Source organism: Terrapene carolina, unplaced genomic scaffold, assembly GCF_002925995.2.
Source record: "Terrapene carolina triunguis isolate 2854851 unplaced genomic scaffold, T_m_triunguis-2.0 Scaffold111, whole genome shotgun sequence".
NCBI lineage: Eukaryota > Metazoa > Chordata > Testudines > Emydidae > Terrapene > Terrapene triunguis.
Window position 1 is genome coordinate 18,328,560 of NW_020664462.1, and position 19,874 is coordinate 18,348,433.

The 19,874-nt window shown below is 41.9% G+C and overlaps 1 protein-coding gene across 2 annotated transcripts in view; it reads right to left on the bottom strand.

Annotated features, from left to right (window-relative positions):
- Positions 1-19,874, bottom strand: part of NCAPG2 (non-SMC condensin II complex subunit G2) — a 127,951-nt gene that overhangs the window by 61,467 nt on the left and 46,610 nt on the right. For both annotated transcript variants that reach the window (XM_029911639.1, XM_029911638.1), the window contains 4 exons: positions 13,831-13,956; positions 12,631-12,810; positions 11,524-11,676; positions 943-1,165 (listed from right to left, as the gene is read on the bottom strand). In XM_029911639.1, coding sequence (XP_029767499.1) covers positions 943-1,165; positions 11,524-11,676; positions 12,631-12,810; positions 13,831-13,956 — 682 coding nt within the window. The remainder of the gene's footprint in view (positions 1-942; positions 1,166-11,523; positions 11,677-12,630; positions 12,811-13,830; positions 13,957-19,874) is intronic.

Genomic DNA, 19,874 nt, shown 5'->3' on the forward strand with positions numbered 1-19,874 from the left:
GGACATCAGGAATGGTAACATACATAAGCCAGTAAGTGAACACTTCAATCTCCCTGGTCATTCTATTACAGATTTAAAAGTCACTATCATTGAACAAAAAAACTTCAGAAACAGACTTCAAAGAGAAACAGCAGAACTAAAATTCATTTGCAAATTTAACACCATTAATCTGGGCTTGAATAGGGACTGGGAGTGGCTGGCTCATTACAGAAGCAGCTTTTCCTCTCCTGGAATTGACACCTCCTCATCTATTATTGGGAGTGGACTACATCCACCCTGATTGAATTGGCCCTGTCAACACTGGTTCTCCACTTGCGAAGTAACTCCCTGCTCTCCATGTGTCAGTATATAATGCCTGCATCTGTAACTTTCACTCTATGCATCTGAAGAAGTGAGGTTTTTACCCACGAAAGCTTATGCCCAAATAAATCTGTTAGTCTTTAAGGTGCCACCAGACTCCTTGTTGTTTTTGTAGATACACACTAACACGGCTACCCCCTGATACTTGACATAATTAGGCTACTATCTTTGAAATCTCTCAGTGTCCACACAATCACCCTCATCTCTAGAATGCATGTGTAAGGATTGTTCTTTGGGTGACCAGATGTCTTGAGCATGGAATCACTCTGTGCAGATTCTTTATTTCTTTCTGACATTAGCAAGTTCTGGAAATAAAACCACTCTCCTGGTTTGCTTGCTGGCATGGATTCAATAGCATTCTTTGCTAGAAAGAAAAACTTCCTGCAATGTATCTCCCTGATACTGCTGGTCGAAGAACATTTTCAATTAGGGAAATTTGGAAGAATTTTTCAGAAGAGACTTTTGTAGAGAGTCAGCCACTTGACAATACTGAAGGCCCCCAAGTATTGGAGACAAATTAAGTGTGAAACAAGTAACATAAAATTGACATTTCCAGGACTCTTGTAGTGTCCAATACTTTACCTATGTTGGTGGGAGCAGTATACTCATAAGCATACCGATAGAATTTTCTGGCTGCTGCTGGATTCATCTGGATTAGCGTAACACAGCGTTCACACCATACCTCCTCAGGTTGATTAACAGGCAAGAAAGAGTTGAATAGGAGATTTACTAAGCGGCGTGACACAGGACGTGAATCAACTTCAAGGCGAGTCAGAAGATGCTCCATGGGACAAATTTTCCAGAACTTTTTTTTTTTTTTAAAGTGAGAAGGGGAGGCAGTTAAAGGGGCAACAGAAGAAGGGAAAGAGAAACAAGATATTACAATTTTTTTTGTTAAGAGTACTTTCTGCACCAAAACATTGACTCTGAACAAAACTAAAATGTATTGTTTAAAGTAAAATACTAAAATCCATAGCGCTATATAGCACCAGTACTATAGCATTATTCAGGTGCAATATAGCATATCAAGTGTATTAGTCAAATTTCAACTCACGCAATTACAATCCAGTGTACCTGAAATTCTTTACGCAGTTCAGTTTGATAAGGAAGAATTTCTTATTTTCAAAGTATTACTACTGCAGGTATCACTGCAAAAACTATCATTCAGGATTCTTACTCATGTCTCACACTCCCAACTTCAGAGAGAATAGAATTCCCTACCTATGAAAATTTTAGGTTCTGAGGCAGCTGTAAGGGTGACTATGCCCAAGCTTCCTTCCAGATATACCCACCAAAGGTTAGCCCATGCCATCAGCTGCCACCACCTCAGTCCTGTCTCAATTACTGCATTACAGACATGGAAAGCAGAAAGTAAATTCTTAGTTATGGAATAGTAATGCTACTACTCTACATCTGTCATTTTTGTGGCAAGGTCTTGAATTAATTAGGTCTATGCTTTTAGATATGGGATTTCAAAAAAGTTTTGCAATTGTTATTAGGCACTGAAAAATATTCTTCCTTCTGGCTCACTGATTACAGCAGTATTCCCCTTGTGGTTACAAAATACGGTGTTACTGCATGCAGCTCAATAGATCAGCCTCTTCTAATAATCACTTTACTAACAACAGCTTATTCAAACCATATTTTCCAACATCCAAGACTTAACAAAAGTACACATTTCCTATTTAAAAATGGTTATTAACCTTTCGTAACTGTTGTTCCTAGACGTGTGTTGCACATGTCCATTCCAAGTGTGCGTGCACCCTGTGCACAGTTGTTAGAAATTTTTTCCTCAGTGGTACCCATCAGGGCAGCTTAAGCACTTTCTTCTGCCATGCACCAGTGCCAGTATGAAGGGCCCACCCACCCCTGAGCTCCCTCAGTTCCTTCTTGCTGGACCACCCCGAAGCAAAGGGCTAGGAGGGTGGGTCGTGGAATGGACATGTACAACACATCTCTAAGAACAACAGTTATGAAAGGTTTCAGAGGGATAGCCGTGTTAGTCTGTTTCAGCAAAAACAAGGAGGAGTCTTGTGGCACCTTAAAGGCTAACAAATTTATTAGAGCATAAGCTTTCGTGAAAGGCTAGAAACAATTTTTTCTTTGAGTGATTGCACATGTATATTCCACTCGGTGACTCACAAGGCATAATGTACAATGAGTTCATGTACACATAGACTGGAGTACAATTTGTCCAAATTTAGCATCATTTCTGGAGTACAGAGTACTGGCATAATAGGATGCAAAGGTATGAACTGAAAACTAGACTGCCACTCTACAAATGTCCTGGATTCCGACTTGAGCAAGGAACACTGTAGAGACTGCCTGTCATATCATGGAATGTGCGGTCAGTCTGCCCCGCAGGGAAATGCCTGCCAGATCATAACAAACATGAAGGCAGAAAGTTATCCAAAACATAATTCTTTGTCAAGAGACAGGATGATCCTTCATTCTGTCTGCTAAGGCCACCAATAGCTGGGTTGACAAACAAAACGCTTTAGTCCTCCCTACATAGGATGCCAACACTCTTCTGACATTTAAGGTGTGCAAACGTTGCTCCTCTATTGGCATGCAGTTTGGGGTAAAATGTAGGAAAGTAAATTGACTGGTTAATATGAAAATTAAATACCACTTTTGAGAGAAATCTTGGATGAGGGCACGAGTACACCTTATCCTTAAAAGAGTATTGTATAAGGTGGTTCAGATGTCAGAGCACACAATTTGGCTACCTTCCTGTCTGAAGCGATAGCTACCAGGAAAGACACCTTTAGAGATAGGTGCAGTAAGGAACATGGTAGAGGCTCAAATGGTGGCCCCATGAGCTTTGACAAATCTAAAGTTCAAGTTCTGGTGGGGATAGGTTCCCTTATTTGAGGGTACAACTTTTCCAGTCCCTTCACAAATCTGATTGTTATATCATTAGAAAATATAGAACGGTTATCCACATAGGGATGGAAAACTGATATTGCTGCCAAAAATCATTTGGTAGAAGATTTCTTTGATAGAAGAACCATTAACTACTGCTGTTTTAGATGCAATAAATAGTCCAGAATATGCTGGACAGAGGACTGCATTGGCGAGACTCCAAACTGACAAGACCAGACAGAAAAAGGCCTCCATTTTGACATGTAAGCAGCTCTGGAAGAGGGCTTTCTAACTGTTTCTAACAGGACATGGTGAACTTGCTTCAAGCTAGACTCCCCCTAGGACTTGGCCATGGAGCCTCCAGGCTGTTAAATGAAGGGCCACAGGTTTGGGTGGAGCAGCTGACCATTATCTTTGGAGATCTAGTCCAGGTGCAACAGGAGCGAAATTGGAGTTGCAACTGACAGATCCAATACAATGGCGAACCAGTGCATCAAAGCTACTCTGGGGCTATTAACATAACTTGGACCTGGTCCTGCTTGTTCTTTAGCAGGACTCTGTGTAGGAATGGGATTGGGGGAAAAAGCATAGTAGAGCTTATTTGTCCAGGGTAGCAGGAAACCATCTGCAATGGAACCAGAGCTGTGCCCTTGTAGGGAGCAATATTGTTGGCATTTCCTGTTGGCCTTGTTTGCAAATAGGTCTATCTGGAAAATTGGGAAAACTGTCTGGCTGCATTTGGGCAGAGAAACCACTCATGACCATTTGTAAATAATCTGGTTAGGTGGTCCACCAGCTCATTCTGCATCCCTGGAAGGTAAGGAGCTTCGAGACTGATTGAATCGGCAATGAAAAAGTTCCATAGGTGAATTGCCTCCTGACAACGAAGGGACAAGCGGGTTCCCCCTGCCTGTTGAGGTAAAACATTGCCACAGCAGTGTCTGAGAGACCAAATAAGCTTTTGGCCTTGACATGTGGTAGGAAGGCCTGACAGGCGAGGCAGACAGCCCTTAGCTCTCTGACACTAATGTGAAGAGAGAGATTCCTTGAGGCCCACAAACTTTGAGTTCGGAGGGCATCCAGATAAGCTCCCCACACCAGGACAGATACATCCATCACCAGTGTCAGTAAAGGCTCGGGGCAGACAAAGGGAATGCCCACACAAACACTGAGTGGGTTTGTCCACCTATCTAGCAAAGTCGGTACCTGTGAAGGCATAGTGAGCAGAGTGTTCAGATAGTGCTAACTTGGTGAATAAACGGAGGCCAGACAACTTTGATGAGTCATGATTTGCAGCCTGGCATGTTGGACTACATGTGTATAAAGTCATACAGGAGTCTCAGACAGTTTTGAGCTGATGTGATTGGGTGAATGTTAAGGTCTGCCACAAGAGAATGAATTGTTTGAAATCTTGTGTCTGAAAGGAAAGCTCTGGCTTGAACAGAGTCCAGCAGTCCTCCTATAAAAACCCTATTCTCTGCACTGGACAAAGGAAAGACTGATCAACTTAGACAAACAGACCTAGAGCTCTGAAGGATGATAGGATGAGTTGAACGCAGGAGAGAACCTGAGCCCTGGACCAGCCCTTAACTAGCCAGTCATCCAGGTACGGTAGAGCTGTACTCCTAGTCTCCTCAGAAACACTGCTACCAGACATATTTTGTGAAAACCCAAGACGCTGCTGACAGGCCAAAAGGCAGCACAATGAACTGATAATGAAAGTGATTCACTACGAACCTGAAAAACTTTGTGACCTTGATAAAATGCCACATGAAAGTAGTCCTCTCTTAAATTGAGGGCAGCATACCCATCTCCAAGATACAGATATAGAATAATAGAAGGCTGGAAGGCAAAGTGACCGCGTGAAACTATCTTTTTGAGGTATTTGTTGGTGCAGGTCTAAAGTTGGTCTGAGACCTCCCTTTGGTTTCAGGATTAGGAAATAACAGGAATATAACTCTTTTCCTCGGTGACACTGAGGAACCTCTTCTATGGCTCCTACCTGAAGGAGAGACTGAACCTCTTGTAGGAGCTCCTCCTGAGTGGCCCCTGCAGAGAGACAGGGCAGGAGTGTTGGGTAGAAATAAATTGGACGGTATATCCCACTTCCACAGTGGTTAATACCCATCAGTCTGAGCTAATCCAGGACCAAGCACTGGGGAAGTGGGAAAGGCAGTTTGCAAGTGTGGGGAAAATGGAAACTGGCATGGCGAGCTTGAGCATCCTATCAAAATGCCTATTTAGCACCCCCAGGTGTCTAGATGGACTAGACCATGATGCAGAGGAAGAAGGAGAAAGAGGTCTATATCTACAACCCCTACTCATTTTTTCTCTGCAGATCCTGGCAAGAAGCAAGGGCAAAGTAATAGTGGGTCTGCTGTGGATGTAAGTGCTAACTGGATGGGACTGGAGTATACACCCACAAAAACTTTAGAGTTGCCATAAAGTCCAAATGGTGTCGGAATCCAGTGTCAAGTCAGAGAAGGACACTGAGCAGTCAACGTTGCAGGCTTCCCCTTTGATGGTACTGATGCAATGCAGGTTGACACGGTTCCGAGCGCTGCACCACCTCTGTCTGCTGGTACCGAGAGCACAGTCTCCTGCACTGTCAGAGAAACTGGCACTGAAAGGCTCAGCAGATCTCTTGCTACCACAAATAACTCCAGTGTGGTCACTACCGAGATGGTCTCAGAATGGCATGGTGCCACAGTTGTAGAAGGCGCTCCCTCAGGCTTCAGACGTGACTGCAACTGCCTTGATGCTGCAATCAATGATGCCAGCTTCTGTGGTGCCACAGAAGAGCAGTGCTTATGTTTTGGCTTCGCTCTATTCTTACCCCCATGCCCGGCAACCTTCCCCTCTCAGTGGTCTGCTTAAGACGTCTTATGTCTCTTTCTAGGCAGATGGTGCACTGGGACTCAGGCAGCATAGAAGGTGCACTCCTAACAAAAGCTGAAGCACTCAGTGCAGAGTCTGACTGACCGGGCTCTGACAGAGGACTTAAGGCGGCCCCAATGAGCAAAAACTTTAGCTGGCCTTCTCTTTCTTTCCTTGTCCAACGCTTAAAGTCTCTGCAGTTCTGACAATGATCCTGAATATGAACTTCTCCTAAACATTTCAAGCAGCTTGAGTGTGGATAGCTCATGGGCATTGGCCTAGTGCAAGAGATGCAGGATGAAGAGATGAAGCCCAGTGATCAAGGCATCCCACAGTACCAAGTAACAGACAAAAACCGCCAATTGAGCCAAAAAAGAAAACTTACACTAAGTACTAAACCAATAAATCTAGAAAACTATGTACAATTAATTTACAATGAACACACAGAGCACTGGCTAAGACAAGACAAGCGATTCCAATGACTCACAAGCTGAAGGAACTGATGAAGCTTGGGGGCAGCTGGGCCCTTTATACCACCATGTGGCAGCAAAGGATGCTCAAGCCACCCGATGGGTACCACTGAGTGAAAATTTTCTGACGACTATGAGCACGAATATTAAGAGTAGAATGGACATGTGCAATCTCTCAAAGAAGAAATGTAACTAATGACAAAACATGTAAGAGTATCAATATTAAATAGTCTGTTTTAAAATAACACCACCACATCCATCTATTTTAACCAAACAAAGGCACGTAAATAGATTTTGGAAAAAAATTAAATTTAGTGCACATGCAGAGTGAGAAAGCTTAGCTCACATTGGTCTGATGTGAAAAGCAGGATTACACATTCCCTTTTGGAAAAACATTTTACACAACATTTCAAGCTCAGGAAGCCACCATGTCAATGGAGAGGCAGCTTAATTAACTCAACCTACTGGAAATAAAACTAATAGCAATCTACTGCTATAGTTCATCTCTGCTTAAAATTTTAGAATACTTCAAACAATACAACTCTACATGCAAACTTAATCACTGTATCAATTTTTTTTTAAATAAATACTCAGACCACACAGGGAACATTTCCAGAAACCTAAATCATAATATTCCAATAAGAATTTAGTATTACATGGCGGTTTCTTTCCCTCGCAAATCTTTTTATACTAAACAAAATAAAGCCTAATCTAACCTACAATAAAAGTAGGTGTCTGCACTATGTACAGAGAACAATAGGAATGGAGGATAGGGTTGTTGCCCCACCCCCCCCCTTACAAGAGACTCTTCTCATGGATATTTGCATGGTACTTTCATATAATACTTCCATGAACCTTGTATGTTTTACATAATATTAGGAGAGCCTAGAAAAACTAGTAACAAGACCAGAAAGTAAAATGAGATTTAACTTGAGAAAGTGTAAATTAATACATCTGGAAAACAGTCACAAAACACAGTATTCAGTGGCCATGAAAACAACCGCATATTGCCAATGATCTTCCACAATGAGGACTGCGGATCTTTGCAATTACCCACTGCAATATGGCTATACCATTCATTAAGGCCTAAGTAATTAATTGAATGTGAATACCTAGGAATTCTACTACTTCAATTTCCACACAGAAAACATTGAATGGGCACTCAGATCAGAAATGCAACAGCTACGGTTCCATGTACAACCTTAATTCTTTTCTTTTTGCCTGTGCATTAGGGTAGTGTGTAATCATGGAATCAAATTATTTCACAAATAGAAGAACAAAAGTATGCAGTGATTTGAATGCTTTGCATTCATCTTTAGAATTTGTCTAAAGGCAACAACTTCAGGTTTCATTTCAGATCAAATTGAAAACTAATTTAAAAAAAAAAGTGACAAACCAAAAAGTCTTAAAAAACTTGGTTTGGGTCAAAATGAAATAGCATATAGTTGGAAACCTCTCCCCTCACCACCCACTAATAAAGACAAAGTGCAAAAATGGCTGTGAGTTACAAACTACTGATGAAAGGAGGGCTGGCAGTGAACTTTAAAAAAATGAGAAAGCTATAAAAATTAATACAATTATGTTACTAGGGGAAACCCTTTTTCTGTTATCAATCTACTGGAGACTACTTTTTCCTAGTGGAAAAATTAGTTGCATAAACTTTACTTAAGTTATTTTAATTAAACAGAAAAGGCTACATTAAAAGACCATTATGCTTGCTAAGTCAAGCACTCAAAAGTTAGTAAATGACAGAATTAAGGTTGCCTGTGCACTATGGCACAGTCTTTAATTACAAATAACATACTATTTTTTCTACAGCACCTTGTCTCCATCTGTGCACAGGATGGACGGTGCTCACTTAGTGAGTAATTATTTGATATTTTGTTTTCTCCTCATTGTTCAGTATGTGTAGAGCCCTGTGAAATTCTTTTTTCTTTTCAATAATTTTTCAGAAATTTTTTTTTAATCTCCTGGGAGGGGGATAAAACAAAATAAAACGAACATTGCAGAAAAATTCCCAGGGAGGGAAAAGGGCATGGAGAGCAAGCCTGCTTCAGTCTAGTGAAGAAGGAAGGTCCTAAGGGACAGTGCTGGAGAGTGAGACCACCCTGCATTCACCCTGCAGCAGTGGCTCTGCATGTAGTGCCCTGGCACATGAAGTTGCAGCACTGCTCAGTTTTGGCCCAGTTGCCCCTCTGTTATCATGACGGAGGAGTGGCCAGGCTAAACCTAAGCAGCACTGTGACCCCATGCACCAGGTTTTTTTTAGTTTTATGGTGTTTTATTTTGTGTTATTTCGCATTTGCGAAAAATACGAGGCTCTAAATATGTGGTTCCAGGCTTTACTTACCACACACTATTCAAACCCTGCCCAGAAGGCAGAATTATTGATCTCCTCAGACTTTTTCTATGGCACTCATTACAGTATTTCTTCACAAACATTAATATTCTATTTTCACACTATCCCTCTTAAATGAGAGGGTAGGATCATCCACATTGTATAGATGGGGAACTGAAGCAGAGAGAGATTAAGGTCAAAAGTACCCACTAATTTTCTGTGCTCAATTTGAAAAACTTAGGACTTGATTTTTTGAGAATACGTAGCATAATACAGCAATTATTATGTTCAAAGCATGACTTCAGTTGAAGTCAATAGGAGCTCTGAGTGTTCAGTACTTCTGCAAGTGATACCCCAGGGTCTCAAGACAGGCACCCAGAAAATGAGGAACACAATTATTAGTGGCTATCTCTGAAAAATTTGGTTAAGTGACTTCCTACCATCATATATGAACTCTGTGGCAAAAGCCTGAATAGAACCCAATTCTCCAGCATTCATCAGCTGCCTCATCTGCGAGACCAACTTTCTCTTTCTGAAATGCCCTGCCTCATTCACCACACACCCTCCATCTTCTGCAACAAATGAGGCAGGAGTCCTACAGACAACAGCCTGTTTTACTACACAACTTGACTGATCCGGTGGAGGAAAAAAAAGTGAACATGTAATTAAGGACCGATATAATGCACAGGCAAGCTTAATTCTGGCATTTCCTAGTGTGTTTCACTTAATAATGTTCTTTTAATATTGCTTTTTTAATAAGGCTAGGAAGTTGCACACAAAAAACCTAAAAACACCCGAACAAATTCTATCATGTGCCAACATAACACCTATAGATCAGACAGGCTCCCAATTCTCAGTTCCAGCGCCTGGATCTGGCACAGCCTGGAGCAACCAGGAACTGCAATTGCAGGGGAAGTCCTGCTCAATCAGCTGAAGTTCTGGGCTGCAGCACATTCTTAATAGGCAACTTTAATAATAGGCAGTGCTATGAGCCCCCATCCTTTCATGTATTTATACCTGCTCCTGTATTTTTCACTTCATACATCTGATGAAGTGGGTTCTAACCCAAAAAAGCTTATGCCCAAATAAATTTGTTCGTCTCTAAGGTGCCACAAGGACTCCTCAGTTTTTTTTGCTGATACAGACTAACATGGCTACACTGAAACCTGTAATAAAATGAACGATTCATACTCTAATAGCAATAACCATGTCAGCATGGACACTTGTACTACAGGATATTGGTGCATTTTTAGGATGGCTGAACCTCATACCTCTTGATAAACCTAAAGTATGTGCCAGTGCATGACCACTGTGGATTTTCATATTGGAAACTAAAATAATACAGCCCCATTCCCAGAAATTGCTGCTCTTGGCTCAAGATACATGTTGACATGAAATTTGAAATTTGCTGCCTTTTCAAATCTCAAAATCTTATTAAAATTTAAAATATGAAAAGCATTTTGATAGATGAGATTTGCAAACAAATCTAGAATTACGTCCTCTGAGACTAGCATTAGAGTAATGAGACATGCACAAACTTCCAAGACACCAGTGCTAAAGCACTAATATTGTAATCAGTTTGTGTCAGATGGGTAAGATTTGCATTGAGGCTTAACTTGCAGTATCAGCACAAGCATTAGCATCACAGTGATCTTTCTGCCACTCCATGCTAGCTTTACTGAACAGAGAACTATCAGGAAATCCTGCTTTGGCATCAGTATTTTCGTTAGATCCCACTCTGAAAAAGCTTGTGAAGCCTGGGTCTATCTCAGAGGTGACCACCTCCTCTATTTGGAACTCTGCAGCCTCACTGTAGCAACTATTGAACTGCTTTACCTTTTCTTTAAAAAAGGATAATTTTATTTCATCTCCCCATCCCATCTCTTTCATTTCTCTCCCCTCCATGTTTCCTTATACATTATTCTCTGTGACTTGTTTCCCTTCTTCTCTGATCTCATGGACATTCTTTCTCCAGTAGTGGCTCTGCCCCATAAGCAGCTTCTGTTTTTACTTCTGCCAGTTCTGGTCCCAGAGGGCTGATTCCGTATCCTCTCTTTTTCTTAAGTAGCTACTGGCCCAACAGAAAAAGGCAAGAGCTGAAACTCTTCTTGTTAGTAAAAAAGGAACTGAGAGGTACTAATCAAGAATACACTAACGTTTCTAAGAATCTAAGAGGAAAAGATGAACTTGTTATATGGAAAGTTTGATCCTCATTTGAGGTAACAAAAATTCTGATGCATTAATCTCCTGACGTGGCAGTATTTCCTAGTGATGCCCCCGTTTCCATTGAAACAATCATGGAGAGGCAGGAAGATTACAGGACACTAGATTTAGTCTCATAGTACTTAAGAATCTAGACAACCATAACATTAACTTAATTTTCAAATATATAGCAGGAAATGCTTTAATACCACTATCCAGGATTTTACATCTCAAACCTTTAATGAGACATACATGACCAATAAAAATTTCCTGCAAGTCTCTGCAAATTATTGGTTAAGTATTCTAATAACTGATTGACTGTGGTATTGATAAATATACATCTTTCAGAATAAATTGCCTTGTTCTGTTTACATCTCCCGTGTGCTGCCTACCAAGACCTAATCATCCTACCTTAGCAGCCCTGACAGCCTTAATTTTCAGCAGCATATCAACAAACGCCACTCGCACTTTCTCAGAATTGTCATGGAGACTGTATTTTACTGTTGGCAGGAGCTGTTCCAATAATGGGTGGCTTAGTTTGTTGTCCAAAATTATAGGCAGACACTGCAACAGAAATATCACACTGAATAAAAAAAACCATAAAAATAGCAGACATACAAATACTATACTAAAATTATTAAAATTACTAAACTTAAGGCTAAATATAGTGGCAGATGTTTCATTTACATATTTTTTTCTATAATTATCTTTTAAAAGAAAAGTATTAAAGAGCAACTCAAAATCTCTTATTAATGCCTTTCATTTCAGATGAAGTGGTTTTACATGGTAAGATCTTCTGACCTGAGGCAGTGTTTTCGTTCATCTCTTGTACTTGAGGAATACATGTTTATGCCCAGGAAGTCAGTCTTTCTGACATTTGTTAGATGGAGTTGACCAATCAATCCTGGTATACTGAACAACTATCTGGGGAACAGCCTTTCCCTACACACAGACAGTAATATATGCATCCAACCATGGGAAGACTGACCATGGGGTACAAAACACAACACTTAAACGCAGTCTTTTTTTTCCAGGTCTCTCTCTCTCTGGGTCACATATGATGCCTTGGAACCAAGCTGGAAACATTTTCTACACAGTTGTGTGATTAAGTATAAAGTTTTAGTGATTTACAATTATCTGAACAAGAAAGTCTGGTCAAAATACTAAACCAAGAGCATGAAGAGGAGGTCTTTCCACCTTCAGATAGCCAGAGAGAGGAATTGAGGTGGTCAGGGATCACACAGCTACTCAAACTCAGCTCTAAATGTTTGGTGCCACAAGGGGTTGCTTGTTCATTCCCAGAAGGCATTTTTTCTAGAAGGTTTGCAAAACTTAAATACCAGGAAGTACATCTCAAAGGAAATTATGCAAAGACCAACTCGGAGAAAAATCAAAAGGTTTTATAAAAAGCACGCCTTCTACTGAAGTTGACCCTTAATAACCTCCGTCACATGCTTCAAGGAAAACCTAAAAATTTACTATCAATACAAGTTTTTAAAGTCTGCATATTAAACTTACCTTAAAAACAGAACAACGAACATCAGCTGAAGTTACATCAAAAGCCAGATCTCCAATTAGTTTTTTTAAAAGCTCAGCAAGGATGGTTGCAGGAATCATGTCCCAGTATTTGGATGTTATTTTACTAACACCAAGTACCCCTGTAGAGCGGACCAATGGTTGAGGATCTTCTAAAAGACTCTATAAACAAAGAAGAAGAGGAAACAAATTTCATGTATGCATCGTCATGCTGTCTGTTGATATTTAAAATAAGAAAAAAATCATCGCTATTAGCATTTAACCAAACCATACAAGATGTGATAGTATGAAATATTTCCATATCTGGAATATTCTCCAAATGAGTGTTTATTGCTATTATTAAATAATTTTTAGTTAGAAAACAAAAGTAAGATAAAAATATTGGCGATGATTCTCAAAAACATCACCCTAAAGTTAGGCTCTTAGAGTAGAATTTTCAAAAGTGAAAGTCAATGAGACTTGTGCATGAAAGTCACTTAAACAATTGAAAATCTCACTCCTAAGGTTCATCTTTATGCACCTAATTGTCAAGTCTCACTGTTCACTGTTTGAGAGGGAATGACCTTAAAACCTGGAATTTCCAGGAATCTTCAGTGATCAAATATTTATTCTTGTGAATACAACAATAAGTTTTCCCAAACAGAATAAAACACTGCTTTAGGAATAAACTGGCCAGCCCTCATGTTTCTAATTCATTATTTTAATTCTTAACTCCCTCATACTTCTGTTTAGATACTCCATCATAGGAGCTGCAGATATTTAATATTAGGCATTCATTGTAGAACCACAAAGTCAAGTAATCAAGTGTAGAGCCCTTCTCACCCATTGTATCCTAAGTAAATAGGACATGAATGTATGTAACCAGTGTCATCTGGCTTTCCTAAGCGCGCTCTCAGTTTTTTTAACCATACTTGTAGCTCAATGAAGGTAAACCCAGACCCCCCACTTCATTAGCATTTAGGCCCCTTTCCAAAACGTTGCTATTCCACCAGAAATCAGAGAGTGCACAAGATTAAAGGAATTTAATTGCATATTTCTGCACTCTTTCCTGTGGGTAACATTCTCAATCCCCTTACGCCATTAATTGCAGTACATGCATTTCAAATGGTCTTACTGCCAAGTAAATTTTGCCAAATATTTAACTTAACATTTTGTTTTCACGTTGTCTTAATGAAAACTTACGAAAAGTTCTTCAAACTGTTTCTGAATTTCATTATCCATATCCTCATTATTAAAATGGGGATCACGAATAGGAAATGCTTCAACAAACAATAATGCTGCATTTGATCGAACTTCTGAGTTTCTGGCCTGTTACAAAGGAGAAGAAAAGAAATTGTTCATAAATTGATACTCTTTATTAAAACTTATTTGACAAATATTCTTCAAATCACCATTATCAGTTTTGTACTTCTAATCAAGTAGGAATTCTAATAAAGTAATTGGATTAAACATTATAATTTATAACAACTTCTACATCTCACAATTCAAAGTTCTGCCCAACCAGTAAATTCTAGGTTAGCTGTAAATTGAGTTCTCAGAGCATATTGGCTTCAAAGACGCAGAGGATTCACACTTGGAGGAGTGCCATCTTGTTTTGGCCTAGAATAGTTAAAGTCAGTTAGCACTGCTACATGCCTTCAAACATGTGCTCTGTGGTAGAGAGGCTGCAGCTATAAAAGGTGGTACTTTGGTCTCAACCCTTAAATTAGTGCTCAGAATATGAAAATTGAATTCAAGCAAACATACTTAGCGGTTTTATTGGGGGGAGGGGGAAGAGGGAGAAAAAAGGTCATCCTTTGACACTTTTGGTGTTTGTCACTACTTGACAAAAAGTAGAAATTTCATAGGGATTTCTTTAATTAGTTTGAACATTTCATTTAATTAAACAAATAACCAATAACTGAAGTATATCATCCATCATATTCTTCAAGCAGTATGTGTATGAAAATAATTTGTAAGTTTAATTTACTCCTTGAATTCAGAAAAGGCAATCTTGTAATAACCTAAAATTAGAATTTACAATAAATAATAAGCATTTTTGCATCAGTATCTCCTATAGCTGTCTGAAATTACTGAAAGTAGCCCTGGTCCTAGCAAACACAGGAATACAAACACAAGAATCCTCAGTAGCTTTAAAGGGAGGATAAAACAGTTACCTACCTTTTGTAACTGTTGTTCTTCGAGATGTGTTGCTCATGTCCATTCCATTCTAGGTGTGCGCGTACCCATCTGCACGGTCATTTGAGATTTTTGCCTTAGTGGTATCCGTAGGATCAGCTGTGGCGCTCCCTGGAGTGCCGCGCTCATGCGTTGGTATATTAGGTGCCACCAGCTCTGTGCCCTCTCAGTTCCTTCTTGCCGGCAACTCCAACAGAAGGGCAGGAGGCTGCATAATGGAATGGACATGAGAAACACATCTCGAAGAAAGGTAGGTAACCATTTTTTCTTCGAGTGCTTGCTCATGTCAATACCATTCTAGGTGACTCACAAGCAGTGTCCATGGAGGTGGGCTCAGAGTTCATGGTCACGCAGCTTGCAGCACTGCTCTACCACAGCCAGCATCGTCACAAGCTTGCTGGGTAAGTGCGTAATGAGATGTGAACACATGGTTAGGCATCAGATCTCTTGGATTGGTACCTGCGCCAGGAAGGCCACTGATGACACTTGTGCCCTAGTTGAGTGTGCCGTCACGATTGCCGGCGGAGGCACTATTGCCAGCTCATAGCGGTAGTGGATATAGGCCGCGATCCAGGACAAAATCCTTTGAGCAGACACAGGGAGACCTTTCATTCGGTCTGCCACTGCAACGAACAACTGCGTCAACTTATGGAATGCCTTTGTCCTGTCTATGTAAAAGGCCAGTGCCCTCCTGATGTCCAGGGCGTCCAATCTGCATTCTTCATCTGACGTATGAGGCCTTTGGGAAGAAGACAGGTAAGTATATGTCCTGGCCCTCTTCATTCACAGCAGACATGACCAGTGATGCCGCTGGGGAGTGCGTGTAGGAGGTATTTGAACCCTTTTGCAGGGATGTAATACTTCTTTTCCGCCTTCTAAGAAGTTGGTGGAATGGAAGAGGGGGTTTGCCACAGCGATTTGGCAATTTTAAGGACCCCTACGTGGACAGGCAGCATGAACCGGGCTGGGGTGGAGGAGGATATAACATTGAAGAGGTCATTGGACTCCTCCACGACCTCCTCAATTTGTAGGTTAAAGTTAGCAGCCACCCTTTTAAGGGGGGCCTGGTGCTCCTCGAAGTTGTCGGGGGGACTGTCCGTTTGGGAGGGATCCGCCCCCGCTTCATCTGGGGACAACGACAACAGCTGCACCACTTGTGGAAGAGCAGGCTCCCCATCCCTCTCCAGGGACGGCTCTTTAGGTGCTGGGGTTCAGCATGCTGCCCCCACATCGGATTCGGCACTGCATTCTGATTCCAGTGCTGAGGGAGCCAGGGCCGGTTGGTCCGAGGTGGCCAGGGAGGGCTGGTGGGAACATGGGACCGGCATTACTGGCATGCCCGACGGGTTCCAATACAGCCATTGAGCAGGCCTCTGCCCCTGCTGCACGTTGTCGTTGCAGGTGCCGTGCCGGTCTCATGAGTCAGCAGCGCATAACCCCTTCTTGGCGAGGAGCTGAACTCCCAGTTCGACTCGGACCACTGCCCTTCTGGTGACCAGGGTGGAGCCTGAGTCTGCCGACTGACTCTGGTCAGCAACCGGTGAGGTGAGGGTGAGGAACAGCACCTTCCCAACGAACGGTACCAGGGCAAAGGGACTGGTGCCGTGTCGAGGAGCAGCCCTGCCTGGGCGGGGACCAACATCTGGGAGACTGTCTGGGCGAAGGTGAGTTGGGCCGTGGCGATCTATGATGGGAAGCTCGCCAGTACTGGTGGTACAGGACTCCGGTGCTTCGACTCTGGTGTCCCATGTCTTGTAGGTGGAGAGCGCGTTGAGGACCTGGGCCTTCTAGTCGGCAACCTAGGATACGGTGCCGGAGTCCGAAGCCGCGGAGATGGAGATCTGCACCTGTGATCTGGTGATCGAGGGTGCTCCACCACCCTATGAGGTGGTCCCACTATCGGCTTGCCCTTAGATATTGGAGTCTTAGCTGAGTCTGCCGCCTGGTGCAGCGTCTGCGGTGCCAGTCGGCCTACTTGCTCTTTAGCCGCCGGGGTCACTTTGGGCAATGAGGGCCCTGGTCGAGCTGGGGGGTCCAACCTCCGTGGTACACCCATGAAGGGCACATGGCCTGACATTGGCCAGGAGCCGGGAGGCTATTCTTCTTTTGCCACTTCTTAGGCAAGCCAACCCTACGGATACCGTTAAGGCAAAAAAGCCTCCGACAACTGTGCACGTGGGCACGCACACACCCAGAATGGAATCAACAGGAGCAAGCACTCAAAGAAGAAAGCATTTTACTGAGTTGCAAGTAAATGAAGGCTTTTGTTCCACTGACTCACCTGGCAGATGAAGCTTTTTTAAAAATACCACTGAAACCTAACTTAAGAAGAGTAGATTGCCTTCATACATTACATTAAGGTTGCAAGGCAACAGTTGCCAGATGCACAGAGGGAGTCAGAAAAACAGTCTGAAAAGTAAGCATGTTTTCCTACAAAAACTACTAAAGTGAAAGGTGCCTTAGCAGAATCCTATCTGAATTTCTATTTGTTGTAGTGATGAAATTATTTGAACTGAGAATTAGGAATAGCATCAGCATTAACTATACACAAAAGAAAAGGTAATGCTTTTATATAAAGGTCCAGTTGCACAGCTGTTCTATTGCCATGTGTTCATCTAAATCTCAGATGTATTTCATAAAGGAAATGTAATACTGCACCTGTTCAGTACACTATTTTCAAATCACTTGTAATGCATGTATTTCTCAACCTTATTGTTTCCAAACGGAACAAAGATTACACTCTAAGTTTTAAAGTTTTGCTGTTTGGTATTAGTGCAACATAACCCCCCACCAAAACCCCACAACTATATAACCTTTAGAAGTGTAAAATGTATATTAATTATTATTTGTATTACTATAGTATCTGGAGGCCCTAGTATGGACCAGGACATCATTTGGGCTAGGTGCTTTATAAAACAGAAAAAAAGTAACAGTTCCTACCCCAGAGAATGGTACAATTTAAGCATAAAAGAGAATAGATGAGGAGTACAAGAGAATAATGAGAATACTGGGGAACATGATAGGCAGTGGTCTCAGCACACCAGTGACCTAACTGTTGTCACTTTTTTGTAGGCATTACGGAAAAGGAGTTTTAAGAAGGGCTTTGAAGATGGATAATAAACGAGTTTTGCAGATGTTTACAGGGAGCATCTCCCAAATATGAGGAGCAGCGTGGGAGAAAGCACGAAGATGCTTGTTTGGAAATTTAACAACTGGGAGATTGAGGTTGGCATCATAGGCTAATTGGAGGTGGGAATCAACTTCTTGATAGCGAATCAGAGAGGATAGCAGAGAGTGAATCAGGGTAAGGACAGGACATGAAGTGAAAACAAGTAGCTTAAGTTTGATGTGATAGAGAAGGGGGAGTCGGGGAGCAATGCAAAGAAAGGGGTGACACGGTCAATGTGATGGGCTAGCAAAATGATCTTTGCATGCTCACGTAACTAAAGAAGACCTGAACATATTTTTCTGTAATTTACAAAACAAATCACTCTTATATTGTTACTGTGATACTCACTTTACTTACATCATGGTAAAACTGTTTATGAAAGCTATCACTGGTTCCAAGTTAAGTGGTATACAGCAAACAAGGTTAGATTAAAATAATGTACAGAAGGGATAATATTAAACCAAATTTTTATCCTTTTTCAGAAAAGAATAAGAAATGTTGCTCAAAAAGAAGTTTAGTATTCAGTGCCGATTCACCAGATGTTTCTCTCAACGAGGGGCATGCTGGCCCCTAAGTAGTCCCTTCCTCCCCATTCCCTACATAGATTTCCTTTGTGCCAGATGGAGAGAAGGCAGAAACTCGAATGCCAGTGATATAAAACAAAGGCTGAACACAACATATGTCTCAAAGCCTACGCTGAAGCTAAAGTAAACAACAAGTGAACCTTCCTTTCAATTTCCATTGAAGTTTCCAAATCTCACCTCAAGGAACTATCCAGGTAAACTGCTTCTTCATCAATCCTGAGACTACAGCCTTCCTCAGAACTACCAACCTACTTCACTGAAAAGAAGTTTCACATTCAGGAAGGCTTCCTAAAGAGGAGATAATTTACCTGTAATTGGAAATTCTTCAAAATGTAGGTCCCCATCTGTATTCCACTGTGAGTTATGCATGCACACCATGCACCCAGAGTCAGAGAATTTAAAAGCAGTGTCCGATGGTCTGCACATGCACCCAAGCCTTGTGCTTCCATCCGAGGTGACAAAGGGCACGGGAGACTGACCACATCTCAAGTTCCTTCTCCATCATGAAACTGACAGATCTGAAGCAGAGGGGATGGAGGGCAGGAAGTGGCACACAGATAGGGATCACACAACTTGAAGAAACTTCAGTTACAGGTAAGTAACCTTCTCTTCTTCGAATGATAGTTCCCTATTGTATTCCATCGTGGGTGATTGACAAGCAGTACCTAAGTTGGAGGAGGGTGTGAGGATAAGGACGGAGGGTCATGTGGAGAATCACCGTGCCAAACAAGGCATCTTAAGTTCCCTCTAAGCTGCACGGCCGCCCAGCAGTCTATCAAGTGCCGCACAATTCAGGTGCCCCTCAGGCCACTGCCGCGCTGCTCCTGCCCTCTGCCTTGGAGCTCCTGGCCAGAGGCTCCTGGGAGCCTCCTGCTTCCTGTGCAGAGCAGGAAGGGGGAAGGAGGGCGCTGATGTCAGGGTGTCCCCCTCCCCCCTACCCCATCTGCACAGAGCTGGTGGGGGGGAGGGGAGAGAGAGAGAGAGAGAGAGAGAACGAACACACATGACAGAGCCCAGGAGTGGGATGGACGGAGCTTGCTGGCAGCTGCTGTTCTGTCTGAACAAGCAGGCTTCAGACTGGTGATCTACTTAAAAGGGCAGCGTACTTAAAGGGGCAATGCATGTCTCTGTCTCACACACACACACACACACCCCTCCCAACACATACTTGTATTATTGTTACTTCTTGATACTTATTTCAAATTGTGTTATTTTAGTTTTTTGACTGGTCTATGTATTTCATAATTTTTATTTCTCTCACGCTTAAATTTAATTCTTTGAGTAGTGAGTTCTAA